Source organism: Bombus huntii, chromosome 15, assembly GCF_024542735.1.
Source record: "Bombus huntii isolate Logan2020A chromosome 15, iyBomHunt1.1, whole genome shotgun sequence".
NCBI lineage: Eukaryota > Metazoa > Arthropoda > Insecta > Hymenoptera > Apidae > Bombus > Bombus huntii.
Genome location: NC_066252.1, coordinates 8,417,458 through 8,433,126, shown reverse-complemented (window position 1 = coordinate 8,433,126; position 15,669 = coordinate 8,417,458). Strand labels below are relative to the sequence as shown.

Genomic DNA, 15,669 nt, shown 5'->3' with positions numbered 1-15,669 from the left:
TTAAAAAATGTATTTGAATTATGTAAAATGTAGCATAATTAGTGAATTTTTATGGACCACTCTGTATACGCATGAAGACATATTTCTCTTATTGTTAGACTTTCAGGTATATCAGCGATGGAAGTTACTAGAAAAGATATATCCAATCGATCGATAGGGAATAATCGTGCCAATATAAATAGTGCATTAAATCTTGTTGCAATATTTAAATCGGTATGGTGAGTCGAAAAGAATACCAGACAGGTTATACATGTTCAACATTCTTTTATAGGAATTTTACAATGCGTTATGCTTGAAACAGTTGGGAGAGAACCGTTTTTTCTAGTTCTGCTAACCGTCAATTTATTAACCCCTATAAAGAATTGAAACATTCCATTTCTTAAAAAAGGTTAATATATACTTGAAATCCGTAATATGTAGCGAAAGAAAAGTATTTTACAAAAGAGTGTGCAATTTGAATTTGGAACCAAAGCTATCGTTTGAACTTTTTTATTGAAAAAAAGGAAAGTTTCAGAAATAAAACTAATAAAAGTTAATAAACGCCATAGAATAATTAACATAATGCTCGATATTATTCGATACAATACCAACGTTTAAAAAGAATCGCAACCCTTAAGTATCGACTAGCCCAATCCCCACATCGGCCCCATAACCCAGTCCCCCAATTGTTTCGAGCATAATAATGGTCAGGGTCGTTCATGGATCCTTCACACGAATCCATCGTCGACCATCGTGTCGCGTGACACGCGATATCTTCTCTCCTTTTCTCTCCCGTACACACCCATAAACGCATACGTAACCTCACTTACCATGCAAATAGTAAAAGTACACACACGAATAACCAATACACCAAAGCTACGTACATAAGAGCAGAGAGAAGGAAAAATAACTAGAGAGATTAGTCGACTGTGTGTATACGTATGTGTATGTGTGTGACGCTAGGCGTTTAAATTAACGTGCATGCGAAGGTTGAGTGCCCTCGGGCGGTGTGGTCACGTGAACCTGTCTGCTGACACTTGCAGGCACTCAACAAGAAGGAACATAAGGGCGCCATGTCCCCGGAAAGTCCGGAGCCTGACGCGATCGAGTACAATCTCACTCCGCGCACCGAAGCCAAATACACGAAGATCGACGAGGAGTTCCAACTGATGATGCAGAGGCACCAACATAACGGCACTCGGGTAAGTGGAGGTCGTCGTTCGGTGTTGTTCGACGGCCGACTGACGTCGAGAGGACAGACAGGGAGAAAGAGAAAAAGTCCCGGGCCAGGAGAATACCTGGGACGGCTGGAAAAATTGCGTGGATGTCCCGCAACGACAATCCCTCGGTGATAGGTATTGTCGATCTTAGGTATTTTAGGCGTACGAAATTGCTCAGAGTTTTTAGTGTTTTTGTAATTTGATTGTGTAGAACTTGGGGTTTGGTATTTTTGGTGATTTGAGGTTATTGGGATCGGTAATCGATGTCTTTGGGATATTTGAAACTCCGGCATCTCTTCTCTTTTGTATATGGTGAAATTCTTCAATCCTTATATATTGCAAGAAATTTTATATACGTACGTATATTGAGAGAAATTGTTATTTTTCTAAATCGTATCATATATCAAGTTGGCATTTTTAGGTGTACACTGTTCTTAATGGGTTTGATCTTTGTAGAAACGGATAGTGCTGAAGGTGAGAGATTGTGTTGCTGAGTATCACGAGTGATTGAAACTGGAATGGGATTATTGACATTTCTGTTGTTTCTGAATTTCAGATTCCAAGGATTTTCCTTTCTTCTGTATATTTTCAAAAACTATATTAAATATTAGACTATAACTTGAAATTCTATAGATTCTTATTTGTAATCTGAGAAATTCTTTATTAAAAAATTGTTTCAAACTAGTAAAATGACAGTACATATATTTCAAAGATATAATCGATATGTCTAAATATTATAGTTTACGATAAAAAAAAAACAATCATCTTTACATCGTTATAAATATAATTTTTACCTATATAACTTCGTCTTTCTGAAATCTGATCAATCTTAGCGATGACTTTAAGGAAGAAAAATTCTTCAAGTAATCACCAAACTTCCCATAATAAATTTACTATCGACATCTAATAGCGTGCCGTTCTTCGTTATCAGTTTGAAAACGTATAGTAGCTGGAAGTTTACAATGGCCGGCTGTTCCTTCTGGTGTTTCACTTTGGGAACCTCTGGCTCCGAGTTTTCACATGACTCGAAGCAATTCGTTAGTCCTCCTGGTTACATTTATTAGGTTTTAACAATCCGCCATCAAGCAATTTATCAGTGACGGTTCGATTTAATTCGCACCGTTTAATTTATTATCGCAACGTGAGCCTGTAAGTTTACAAAACAGCCAAGCTTGTACCTCTAAACCATGATATTGGCAGACATTTAAAACCAGGGTATTATAATCTCTGGTTAGTTGTTAATCTGTTTTTCGTTTCGTTTGTCGGACTTACTGTGTACATTGTATCAAGCTTCATCTGGTAGCGATTAATGCGGCATTCATAATTATTTTGGCAAGCAGAATAAGCAATAGAGGCTAGTTGTCTTCTTCAGAATTTGAGAAACCTTGAATATCGTATAACTGAAAAGTTTGAGTCTCATTTATAGCGTTTAACTTAAATGTAAAAATATGGTTGAGATGTTCCTTCTTTCCTACTTCTTTTTTTAAACATTTTTTATATGTACTATCTTTTTATAATTTGGACAATGTATATCTCAAAATTTATAATCACAAAATTTTTAATCACATGTATAACATTAAATATATAAATACGAAGTATTATCCTTTCTTTTTTATATTTTCTTTTTTCAATCTTTTTATAGGAATTATTTTTGTACAATTTGGAAAAATATATATTCCTGAAAATTTCAATATCACCATTTATATAAATATAAAGGTATGACTCTATGTTTTATTTTTTTGTAGGAATTCCTTGCAATTTATTTTATTTATGCACAGAATGGATATAAATTTGCTTTTGCATTTATTTTGTTTGATCGGGTGTTTTATATGTATATATATATATATTTTTTTTTTTATTTTGACTATTGAATTTTATCTAGCAGAAATGGGCAAGGGGATAATGAAGACGTAATCTCGAAACGAAGACCTTATCAGAATTTGCCAATTCTCTTGAAGTCTATCATTGGTGAACATTGTATTAATAATGTCGTCGTGATTTACTGCGATTTCAGGCAATGGGACAATCTAATTACACTCTACCTGTATCCGTACCAGTAAATAGTTATGGCGAATCTCTACTTGGATCTAGTCCCCAAATGGCGCATACCAGCATTTCTCCAAGACCGTCGTCTTCTGAAACAGATTCAGGTATGTAATCGATTCTTAAACTTTACATATTGATCTGCAAGAATATTAATAGATTCGTGATGGAAAGAAAAGAATTTTTTAAGAATAGTATCTAAATAATTAGTAATTCAGTTATTCAGCAAATAAAGATTTTAACTTTTGCAATTTTTATTAGTGCGACATATTAATAATAATTGTGATAAGTTAATTCCTATATTAGTTACTAAAACGATAAATCTTAATTTTGTTGTTTTTCTATAGTATATCCACCAGGAGGGATGTTGGAAATGAGTAATGGTTACCCACCATCGGCATCACCACTAGGAGGTTCACCTAGTCCAGGACCTTCGCCGGCACTAGGAGTCGGAGGAGGCAGTGCAAACAAAGGCAGTAATCCGTCTAGGCATTCACCACAACCTCCGCCTCCTCCACCGCCGCCTCATCCTCACAGGACTAATCTTCGAGTAGTTATTCCAACACCCCTTACGCAACCTCTCTCCGAAGACACTAGTTACGATGTTAGTACGCACTGTGCTTGATTTCAATGCATTTTATTCAGTGCATTCAGTTAAAAATTTTATTTCATATTTTTTGAGTTTGGAATTGAGTTATACTTTAATGATATTTCTATATACTTTATGTTTTTTATCATTACATTGGATATTTTTTGTTTGAAATGAAATTTTCGAAATGAAATTTTAGAAATCTTTATTTTTCTTAATCGTGGATTTCAATTCTCATTTAAAAGGAATCATGAAAATTCAAATTCTAAATTTTTGTTAATTTTATGGTGTGTAATTCGCAAATTTAAAATCACTATATTTTAGTATTTAAATATAATGTAAGATATTTTATAGCAATTTCCTAGTGATCTAATAGTCTAACTGTGTGTAATTGTGTGCAATTTCACACACTATGGATAGTAATATATAGATACATGAAAAGTACCCTTATGTAATTACACAATATTTCATTCTAATTGGCCTTTTGTTTTGTGTTTCCGGTATACAGAGTGGCCATGCACAATCCACATTGAACACACCAGTAGTAGCACTACAAACACCATCAGTTCCAGCTGGATATTCTAGTTTTGGACCAACGGATTATTCCTCAGACTTAGGAAGCTTAGCATGGTCTCATCAGAGGTACGTTGATGACTTATCAATGTATTCGGCAGCCACCATGTCCAGCATCAGGTAAATCATATTTCATAATTATTCTTGTGAAAGGAAACTATATGTCCAGTTGGTATAATCTATCATTCAAAACTTTTTAAGAGTCTCTAATTACATTTTGTTCATTCACGTGTACGTCATCTTTCCTACAAACGAAAATATATTTAGAAACAAGCTTACAACGCAAAATATTGTATAAACGCTTATTCAAGAAAAGATTAAAGATTATTTGTAAAGTTTAATCGTGCTTGCAACGACTGTACTCGTTCTAACAACGGATCTTCTATATTTATCCAAGTTGATGATAAAAATATCAGACAACGTCCACTGGAGGTTTATAGTTTTTTTTCTTATTTGGATAGTTGTTTGTAGCATGCTAGTGAGTCGTATCATTTTTCACTGAGATTTAAAATTCTTTTTCGGCAGTCAAATTTTCAAAGTTTTAAAACTATCTTCATATCAGTTTATCCCAAATCCTTTGGATCTAAAAGAAACATGGATCTTGAACAAAAATATTTTGTCAATTAATTACTTTGGCTACTCAAACTTATTAAATGCTAAACCCACATAACAGTTCATCTATGAAGTGACAATGAGCTTTAACGATATATACTTATTTTAAAACATATTATGCTTATGTACTCATATTTAATACATTGACGGCTTTTTGCATATTTTATCTTGCTTCTGATGCTAGTGTAAGGTTTATAATAATCAATATGTGTTAGTAAATCTGTTAAATGATATTCTAGAAAGATACATAAGATAAACCTAATCCAAGCCATAGTTTCTTTTCAATTTAATTATTATATACAATTTCTTCAGTCAAGACCTGGTCTTATATCTTCAGTCAGCATATTCTCCTCAGAGATGTTATACTTTAGAGTGCGAATCAATCTTGCTGGAATCCTCATAATCGAATCTAATATCTTCAAATTTATTTGATTACAGTGGTCTTCCCCATCTGGCAGTGTCGAGCAGTACACCGCCACCGGCCACGTCGCCATTACCAGTGAAGATAAAAAGTGAACCGATTAGTCCACCTAGAGATCCTCACGGTGGCAACAGTGGCTCGAACAGCGGGCCGAGTAATACCAGCAATCTTCATCACACGACTCTGAACGTGGGACCTTCGTCCAGTACCGGTGCACCACCTCCACATCATGTACCTCATCCGGGGCCACAATCGTTGAATCTTGTGTCGAGCAGACCGAGCAGTAATCCACCGCCATCTCACTCCGGTAGTATAACGCCGACGAACCTTCCGTCACCTGGAAGCGGCACAGTGGCAGATATTCGAACGAGTCACTCGAACGCCGGGGGAAACGGTGGGAATAACTCAGACTATGAGAATGGACCGCTGATGAAGCGTTCCAGGATCACTGAGGGCTGGGCGACTTAATATCAATCGTAACGGTTAATCGCTCGATCGTTTCATACCTCTACGTACAACGGCGTATAGTGCTTTTGTGAAAAGTTCCGGGACTTGAAGTCAAAGACTCGTTAATTATTATACGCAATGTTCGGCCATGGTTCTTTTTTTTCTCTTCTTGTAGTTGGATGCGCGCGTAAGACGAAGAATCCTTACGAAGAGTCCGACTTTGGCTGGACAAGAGAGGACACAAATTTGTTTATATTTTAAAAGTCCAGAAACACACGTAACACGACACATACACATACATACGCATACACATAAAAGAATACGTTTGTTTGACGATTAAATAACGGTGCCATAATGTTGAAGCGTTACACGTATATATATATATATTATATTATACAATATATGATGGATACATATATATATATAATATCCATTATATATAAAAGATATATATATATGTATATTTTCATGTATATAATACAAAAGTTGTTTGTATATATGTCATTTATTCATTGTCATTTTCTTCGTGACATGGCATATTGTGTCTTTGATACTTGTCGCTAATGGCGAAGATATATTCTATTCCGAGTGAAGAAAGGTAATGGCGGTACGTTTAGAATTGATGTTAAGAAACGAATCGGGAGCACAGCATTTCGGAAGATAAGTGCATCGACAACCGAATTTCTAAGAGCTTTCGAAAACGTTTAATGGATTTACGGTTTAGAGATTTACAAATAATTGTACTTTGTTACTTGTTTCTTTTTTTTTGTGCGTTATGATGGTAGGTAGGCAAGACCGCGGCATAATCCGTTAATTAATGTTTTTACATAATGAATGCCGAGAGCAATGAACATAATTTCTCTCTTAATTGAATGCCTAGTCAGAGAATAATGATATTCGATTAGTATATAAATTTTAATTTTACAATTTTTCTTTTTTTTTTTTGTAATTGCAATATCTCTTTCCTTTATTCCAGAGAAAAGAATCATACTCTTACTTTGTAAACGATCAATGGAGTACATTTTATTAGAAAATGTATACATTCATGAGTCTTAGATCGTTTAATTTTCTTTTTAACAAATCGTTGGGTTTGTTTTTAAAGTAACGGAGTTTCTCCCTCTTCTTTTTCTTTTTTCTTTTTTCTTAGCGTACTAATTAACGGTCTATGTCCGCTAATAAACAAAAAGATGTTGAATAATTAATCGGCTGCTGTACTCAAAATAATTACGATATTCAGTAGAAAAAAAAATATGATCGAAAATTAATATATTGATTATTATGAGATAATAGAGGAGATATATGCATATTACATGTGAAATAAGCATCTAATATAGTGTTGATTATTCAAACAGAAAAGAAAGGTATATACACACGAACTTGCAGATGTATACATATATACATACGTTATATACATTTTCCACAAGTATTTTGCACATTTGATATGAAGAAAAAAAGTGAAAGGTGACACGGAAGGAAGAAACTTTGCAACCCTTAACGCCTAAGTCATACACAACGAGAGCTTGCACCTCTGTAAGCATTTATCTCCAAATAATAATCTATGAGAATTAGCAAATTTATTTGAATCAGTATTTAAATCCAATATTCATGGCACACGATTTTTCTATAACAGTGGAACACAGTTAAATTAAATATGAAATATAGGGAAAGAGAATATTTATTATATATAGTACATCCTTGTAAAATGCTTTGTTAGTCAAATCCATAATTAGTTGGCAAGATAGGGTTGCAATTGTAAAATGCAGAAAGTCTTCTTCCTAAGTTAAACCGCTTTCGGGATGGTCTCAGCCTATGCTTTACTCAATCTCAGGATGTATCCTGGTGCGAGCTGCTCTCAAGAGTCGTATTTGGTACATTACTGTAATTAATTAACGTAATTAATGGAATACACAAACGGTATATGAATAAATAGTGCCTGGCACCATTTGTGGCCCTCCTTCAGGTTGACTTGTTCACGTTGTGACTCGCATAAGGTGACTCGTCGACAAGCTACGTGTAAAGAAAAGTGTGTATCATACTGAAAGATACAAAAAAGTGGATTAAAAATAGTAAAATAAAGAAATGTTGAATAGAGTGAGAAAGAAAGAAGAAAATAGAGAGAAAGAGTGGTAGAAAGGTTTATCCGTACTACACAAATTAGTGGAATCATAGACTTTGTTTTACAACGTTCTGTCGACGAATCGACAACCTGGCAAGTCAGTCTTGGTTATACTGTAACCGAAGATTATATTATACGTACGTTAAAGAAGGTAAAGAAAGAAGAGTCGTATGAATCTTCGATATTAATTTGTTTCTTTACTAACGTTGCAGTTAGAAACTATCTAATGACTGTACGAACAATCGGTGTGCGAAACATAAGATATATAATGTATAGTCACTAATGATTAATCACAAATTTTTAAGATGATCACAAAGTGCAATCTCTTAGCCAACACACTTTTTTATCAAAGAAAAAAAAGTATAAAGAAATTGTTATTTTTCATAACGAAAAAAGTAAGATTTAATGTATTAAAAAAAAGTATATATATATATGTCTCCACTAGTTATTAAACATTTTCCTATTGATGCAAAATTTATTGTATTTGAATTGGTATTATATATATATATATATATATATGTATATATAATATATATGTATGTATATATATATATCGATATATATTATATATATCTCTGAACTTAAGTGTACATGCCTGAAGTAAATCCTTGAAAGATAATCTACGATACGATTGCATTGTTTTCAATTTTTAAATCGCTACAGGTGGATCGCATTGAATAATATAATTATTGAATTATATTATCCGTTACTTGATATTTTACGATTATTTCTCGGCAGTGTTGTAAACAACCAGTGTTATTATTGTGCTTCATTTGTATGTATAAGACAAAGCGATTTGCACAAACTTTTCATATCTACATGTAATCAATAGAAATAATGATACTCGAGAGTTCAAAAAGATTCAACAAATAAATTTGGCACAAGACATAACTACTGATCATAAGTTTGAGAACGCTGCAAGATAATGTTGAATACTTTGACTGACATATTATATAGTATGTTTTCATATTTCAGAAAGATGAATGTAAGAGTTTGATTGAGGTAAAAATCGTTCTTCATTTCATATCTTAATATAGCAGATAAGTACAAGATACACTAAAGAAGCTAATCTATGATGTCCCAAGTACACATTATCTCAAACTTATGGAAATCAATAATGTGAACTAGTTCAATTTTTTCTCGCTTAATGCACAAAATTCAAAATTCAATCTTCAGTTGTGACCTCATGCAATTTATACAGAGTTATGAAGCATGTAATATATTCTTTTACAATGCATACGTAGTTAATGTCTCGTCTAGCCGATTATTAGGCGTACTTCTAATGCTAGACTGCCTGAGAGAAATCGTTCTAATTTGATCCACCGGTACTCATGGTCTCGTAACAAGGCAAGGATTACGATTTGCTTACCGATCTATTTTATTGTAAGATACCCACGTGAAAAATTAAGAAATACGTAGTGGTACCACTTAAGGTAGGGAACTTGTTAAATGGTGTACGTTAACGACGCGATTGTGCGTACCATTTTAATGTATATTTTTAATATGATGATGAAGTAAGTTGCATAAGTTACACTCACATACACACAAATACGCGCGAGCAAATTCGATCTGTATCTACATCTTGTTCGGGGCACAACCGAGAAATCAATATGGAGTTTTGTACCATTTTAAATGGTGTATCTGTTTGGTCCTCTTGTTAAACTATTACGTCGGTTCTAACCCTGTTGAAAGATTATTTACTTATTTACTAAGTGTTATATATTATATATGACGTTATATAATTAATATTTGCCAATCTCTTATGATAAATAGAGAGAGACAAAATGGTACCATTATCCAATTTATTCTTGGAGAGAATTTCACCATCCTCTAAGTTGGATCAATTAAATTAATTTAAATAGAAGAATTTTATACTCTCCTATATTGGTCAAACGGTTGTACCTACAACAAGGGTTGAACGAAAAATATTCGATTGCAAATACGTAAAGCGTCGGCGATTATATAGTAGTTGAGAACTCAGAGACTATTATCGAAGTTGTTGGAACGCTGTGAAACGAAATGGACCATCATTTAGAAAATGTTGTCGTATGCATTAAACTATAGGACATACAGGAGTTAACAAGAAAAAGCATAAAAAGAAGATAAAAAAAACGTAGAGAAACAGAATTAGAGCCTTTTGTACGGGAGCAAAGTTGTTGGACAAGACCGTTATCGGAAACCGTGTTTTTATTGGCCACGTGCAGAACTCAAATGGATGCTCGCTTCGATTTTTTTTTTTTTTTTTTTTTTTTTAACAAATTTCCCATTACTCCTCATTCTTCTTCGTCTTTTCGAAGAAACATTCGTTACTCGAGGATTTCGTGCAATTTCGAATAGTCGGATGTTGGACGGCTTTCTAAAAAATTAATTAATCATTTTGAATAGAAAAACAATTCCTTTTTAATATATATATCCGAGGATGTCTAAATATTCGAAGTTCTCGTCTCAAAATGTTTCGTCACTGTGGCGCCATCGTTACGTCGCGGAGGACCGTTTAAACATTGAAGAGATTGGATAATTTCTCCAACCGAAGTATTCGAAATTATTTGACGCATTCGAATGACTCCAAAACTCGGATATTTTTTAGAATAGAAAAGAAATATATATAATAAAAAAGATGTTGTAAATATATAAAAAGAGTTTAGTTAACGAATCGATTTATTAACCTTTCGTGCCTTTGAAAGCGAATCGTTGTGAACTGTTGGGAACCAACCGATTTTTAACAAGCGATCATTTTCGTTTAAGATATCGCGGAACGATCGATCTATTCGTAAAACATTACGAAACTGGAAAATACGTCTCTTTAACGAATAGGAAATAAGATTTTTCCTAAGTAAATTTTATTTATTTGTTACTTATAAAGGGAAGGAGACAAAAAAAAAATAGAAAAGAAATTGAACAGAAAATTCTCGTAGCGTTTCTTGTAAAATACTACATAGAAAAAAGTAGTTGATATTTTGTAATGCAACCGAGCTTAACTATAAATCAAGATTCTTAATGATAAAATAATGATATGATAATGAAAAAATTAAAGAATTTTGAAAATTCAAGATCTCTATTCTATCTTTATGCGATCTCGAAGTATCTCCCTATATTTTTCGACCGTTATCGCTGTTCGTTGTCACGGATCGATTGCGAAAAATCGAATCGAGTATCCGAGAAATCGATGTTGTAACTTCGATTTGAACTGAATAGAAAAAAATATAAAAGCGACATGTGTGTATGTATAAACATGGTCGAAAACTCAAAGCACGGCACAAGTATCACTTTTGAAAGGATGATATAGCGAAGCGAATATTTGCAGAAAAAAGAAAGAAAATGATGTTGGAAGAGATGGAAAGTTGAACTATAATTACTATACGAGGATGTATAAATGTACTAGCCACAACTGTTGTCACTGCAGAGTAAAAGTGAATCTAATATACATAAAATATATATGTATATATATATACGTATGTAAAAGTAAATTTAAAAATACTGAACATATCTGTAAAGCCACGTAGCATCACATTTTTAAAGGTAAAACTCAAGAATATACCGCCATTTTATTGTTAACCATCGATCGTGTGTTTATTGTCGAAACTTACCCTCCGATCGATCAATCGATAACGATCTCCCTTTTTTTTTCAACGTTGTCTGTCTGATAAATAATAAAAAGGGAAAAAAGCTGAAAAAAAATAGAAAAATATATATAAATATATAAAATAATCCTCGATTCGAAGGGGATTCTTGTTTTTCGTGTTTGTATCGATCGATTGATCGATCTATAGTTTCGAGACGCACGGAATCCGCGTGTATGGTTATTATTAACATACTTTTTAAATATTATTGCGTAGCGATATATTGTTATTTGTACGATATATATATATATATACATAAAGAAGCAAATGGTGAAGAATGAAAAATCTGTTTACGTTGCACTGTTGACAAACAAAAAGAAAGAGCGGCCCACTTGAACGTCGAGTGCAGAGTACAATGAAGAAAGAGCGAGAAAAAGAGGAAAAGGAAAAAAGTGTATAAAGGAGTTTAACAATAGAAAGAAATAACAACCACTCTGTATATGTAATTATACCGAAGTTAAAAAAAGTAACCGCGTAACGTGCTATATAGATATTATTATTAAACAGACAAACACAAACACAAGAAAAAGCAGAAAAAATATATTATGGCGTATTATAGAGTTGTGCGTTTAAGTAGCCAGTGATAAATCTGCGAAAACAGAAAGGAAAGTAATCTTTTTTTTATTTTTCTTTTTTTTTCCCCCTCCCGTAATTCATAATAGTGTCATTTATCGTGAACATTTCTCACCATTTTTCAAACCGAGACAATTCGATCATCTTTTTTTCCTTTGCATATCCTCCTTATTTGTTTCTTTCTTTTTCGACCTTTTTTCGTTCTCTGTGCTCTTTTTTCTGGTAATATTCTTGAACTATTGAAAAATCGTAATTGTAATTCATCACCTCTGTCACGTGGTTGTCAAGATCGTTGTATATCCGTGAAATTTGCGAGACGATTTTACGAAGGACACGCTTATTCGTCTTGTTTGTTCATTGATAATGCACGTCGAAAAAGATGTCACACGCTGATGATGGTACAATAATGGACACACCAGAATAGAAATGGTACCGGCAATTGTCGCGCGAAAATCGAGCACATGCGAGTCACTTTCTTTCTTCTTACTTTTCCCCGTTTCGATAATCATTCACAAAAAAGTCGATCACAATTAAATTGCGTTGAATGAATACATTTAAAATTAAACATTTTTGTAATATGCAAAACTAAAATTTAAATCGATAAAGACATACCTAATATTCAGAAATTAATATTAAAATAGCGTTAATTTAATAACATATGAGCCTCTTACGAACCAAGCCCATTAACTCCACTCTTTGTCAATTTCGTAATTAATTTTCATATTCATAATTACACAAGTTACAAGATTTATTCCCACAAATTTATTTATTCTAATAGAGTGATATAAGTAACAGCGAATCCTAAAATTTGAAAAGTGATAACACCATCACCTTTCTCTGCATTTTAATTTGTGGAATTGCTCACTTTGCCTTTTCCAAACGACCGATGTATTTCTTTAATAACGTTATATTTTTTTTAATTGAGATTGCCAATTAGACACTTGTTCAATAATAAAACTGTTAAAAATCCATTATCATTCTGAGGATACTCTCTATTACGATTATATATAAAAATATTCTCTATTACGATTCTCTTATCTATTGTTATCGATTGACGTAATACTTCGACCCTTTTCATTGTTAAAATATAAAGATGACGGTAGAACCAACCTAAAAAAAATAACTTATTTTAAAGTGCTCGCAATTGCCCGATTTAAACATAACTAGATTACACGTATTTCTTTGGTGCTCGACATATCCGGTCGTTGTTACATGTTATTGTCAATATCCTATACGAATAATAATAATCATCGTGAATCCTTGTCAAGGCCCATCTTTCATCGATCATCGGTCATCGCGATTATTACTATTTGCTATTACTATAACTATTACTAGTACTACCACGATCACCACTATTATTACTATTATTATTATTATTAACTATTATTATTATCGTTATATCTGTATTATTATTAATTATTATTATTATTATTATTATTATTAATTATTATTATTATTAATTATTATTATTATTATTAATTATTATTATTATTATTATTATTATTATTATTATTATTATTATTATTATTATTATTATTATTACTGATCACAAACTACCATACGCGCCGCATCATCCATTGCTCGGTCAGTATAATTATTAGCGAATTAGGTTTGAGAAATTAGGGAAAATTAATATCGATGATTATTTCGTACGGTCTCTATGCACATCACAAAAACTATTTCTCCTCGTACATAACAATACACTAAAATACACATATACGCATAAACATTTTACAGACGTATAAACACACATATGACATGAACACGTGCGCGCGCGAAACATTGTAAACACGCATTGTGGTTATATTTCAGTGTATCAGCATAATGATATGATGTTTCTCATAGAATACATTTTACTTGGTTTTTATATTTGGCAGTATTTTATTTAAGTGCCACTCGAGCATGTGCGAATCGAGTCGATCGATCGATCGAAAGATAGGTTAGTCGAATTTTGAAAAAAAAAAAATGAATTCCGAAATTTCAGAATAGGGAAATAATAATAATAATATCGATATCGATATATTTTGCGAACAATATTGTTTAAAATTAATTTATCATAGTACTAACGTCCCTTAATATTCTTTAAGGCTTAATGACATTTTTATGATTCTTTATATTTATATATATTAATTATTTTTCTTTTTTTTTTTTTTTTTTGATTAAATGTAGATAAATTTTGAAAATATAGAATGCAGGAGAATAAGAAAAGAAGTAAAGTGTTAGGAAGTTATAGAAAAATTTGAACGTTGGACCACCAAGGTCATTCATAAATTATAGTGTGCTACGCAGAGAAAAATATCGGATTCGCACGTGCTTGGAAAGTGTGTACCAACATCTATACATGGTTTGTTCGAAGCAAATGAACAATTTTTCACCAATTGTGATATAATTTGTACAGTCAAATTTTGTTACGAATATCTTTTTTTGAAGGTTAGATATCTTATACAATTAATGTATTTAACATTCGACTAACCTTCAAAGAACTTGCATAAAATAGGTACACGATAATTGTATTTTTTTCTAGTGAAATCTTTTTTAAATAAATCGATTGTTTTGATCAATTGATTTATCTTTTCGCACAAGAATTATGTTAGAAAAGGTGCCATTTTTACCGAAGCACAGATATAATATAATTCATAGTTAAATATTTTTCTAACGGTTCAGTGTTATAAGGAGAAAGGAAATTTTATAGAAAATGAATTCAAATTTAAGCTCGAATCTGAGTTTCTTCGATACCGGATATGATGTCGAGAGGTATGTGTGAGACTAAAAAATCATTAGTTTCCTATGTACAAAATAATTGATGTATTTACAAAATATTGCCTGTTCCATGGTCTTCTCTTCAATGTTAGTGGATTGTAAAATATGTGATATATGCATTTGTTATATTCTCTTAATTTGTGAATTTTTCCAGATTTAATGAACACTTAAAATTAAAATCATAAAAATTTAAGAGAATTCAGAGTCTTTTTAAATTAAAGAATTGGTTAATAGAAAGATAGTATCTTCGTTTCAAGAAGATAATATATATTAAAACACAGTAGAAAATATATATTTCATCTATTACAATCCATTCGCATAAATTATGTGGCTAGAAAAAATGTGTATACACATATTGTTGTGTAAACTGTGCGTCTTTGTTGAGCCATTGGACGTGTACGAATGAAATATGAATTTTCTATTAAAAATTTCTACATTTGAAATTTTTTAAAACTTATAATAACTCATCTACTAAAACACTTATATATCATGTTTTAAAATGAAAGACCAACAATAAGATTCGCACACGTTCCAATAAACAAAACTACTAACACTGTGATGTGTTTCTGTGGTCATTGTAAATTCTTCTCTTTAATTCATAATCATGTTTCATTCATTGATCTCATGACTGTCCACTTCGTAAACATCTCTTTCCCCTTAATATATACATCTTCGTTGTTCAATATTCCTGATCATATACAAAAAACGAACACGTG

General features: G+C 32.2%; 1 protein-coding gene and 1 long non-coding RNA gene across 9 annotated transcripts in view; one reads left to right on the top strand and one right to left on the bottom strand.

Annotated features, from left to right (window-relative positions):
• LOC126874040 (myocyte-specific enhancer factor 2) overlaps positions 1-14,060 on the top strand; it is a 79,981-nt gene extending 65,921 nt beyond the window's left edge. For 6 of the 8 annotated variants that reach the window (XM_050635621.1, XM_050635619.1, XM_050635620.1 and 3 more), the window contains 5 exons: positions 1,023-1,181; positions 3,214-3,349; positions 3,590-3,846; positions 4,340-4,524; positions 5,455-14,060. In XM_050635621.1, the coding sequence (XP_050491578.1) occupies positions 1,023-1,181; positions 3,214-3,349; positions 3,590-3,846; positions 4,340-4,524; positions 5,455-5,905 (1,188 nt within the window). In that variant the 3' untranslated portion in view covers positions 5,906-14,060. The remainder of the gene's footprint in view (positions 1-1,022; positions 1,182-3,213; positions 3,350-3,589; positions 3,847-4,339; positions 4,525-5,454) is intronic. The other 2 variants (XM_050635625.1, XM_050635627.1) reach the window with 2 other exon arrangements.
• LOC126874078 (uncharacterized) lies at positions 1,834-3,207 on the bottom strand. The gene is made up of 2 exons (XR_007692658.1): positions 2,472-3,207; positions 1,834-2,346 (listed from the first exon to the last, which is right to left on the bottom strand). It is a non-coding gene; the product is annotated as an uncharacterized LOC126874078 (long non-coding RNA).
• Positions 14,061-15,669: the final 1,609 nt, after the last annotated feature.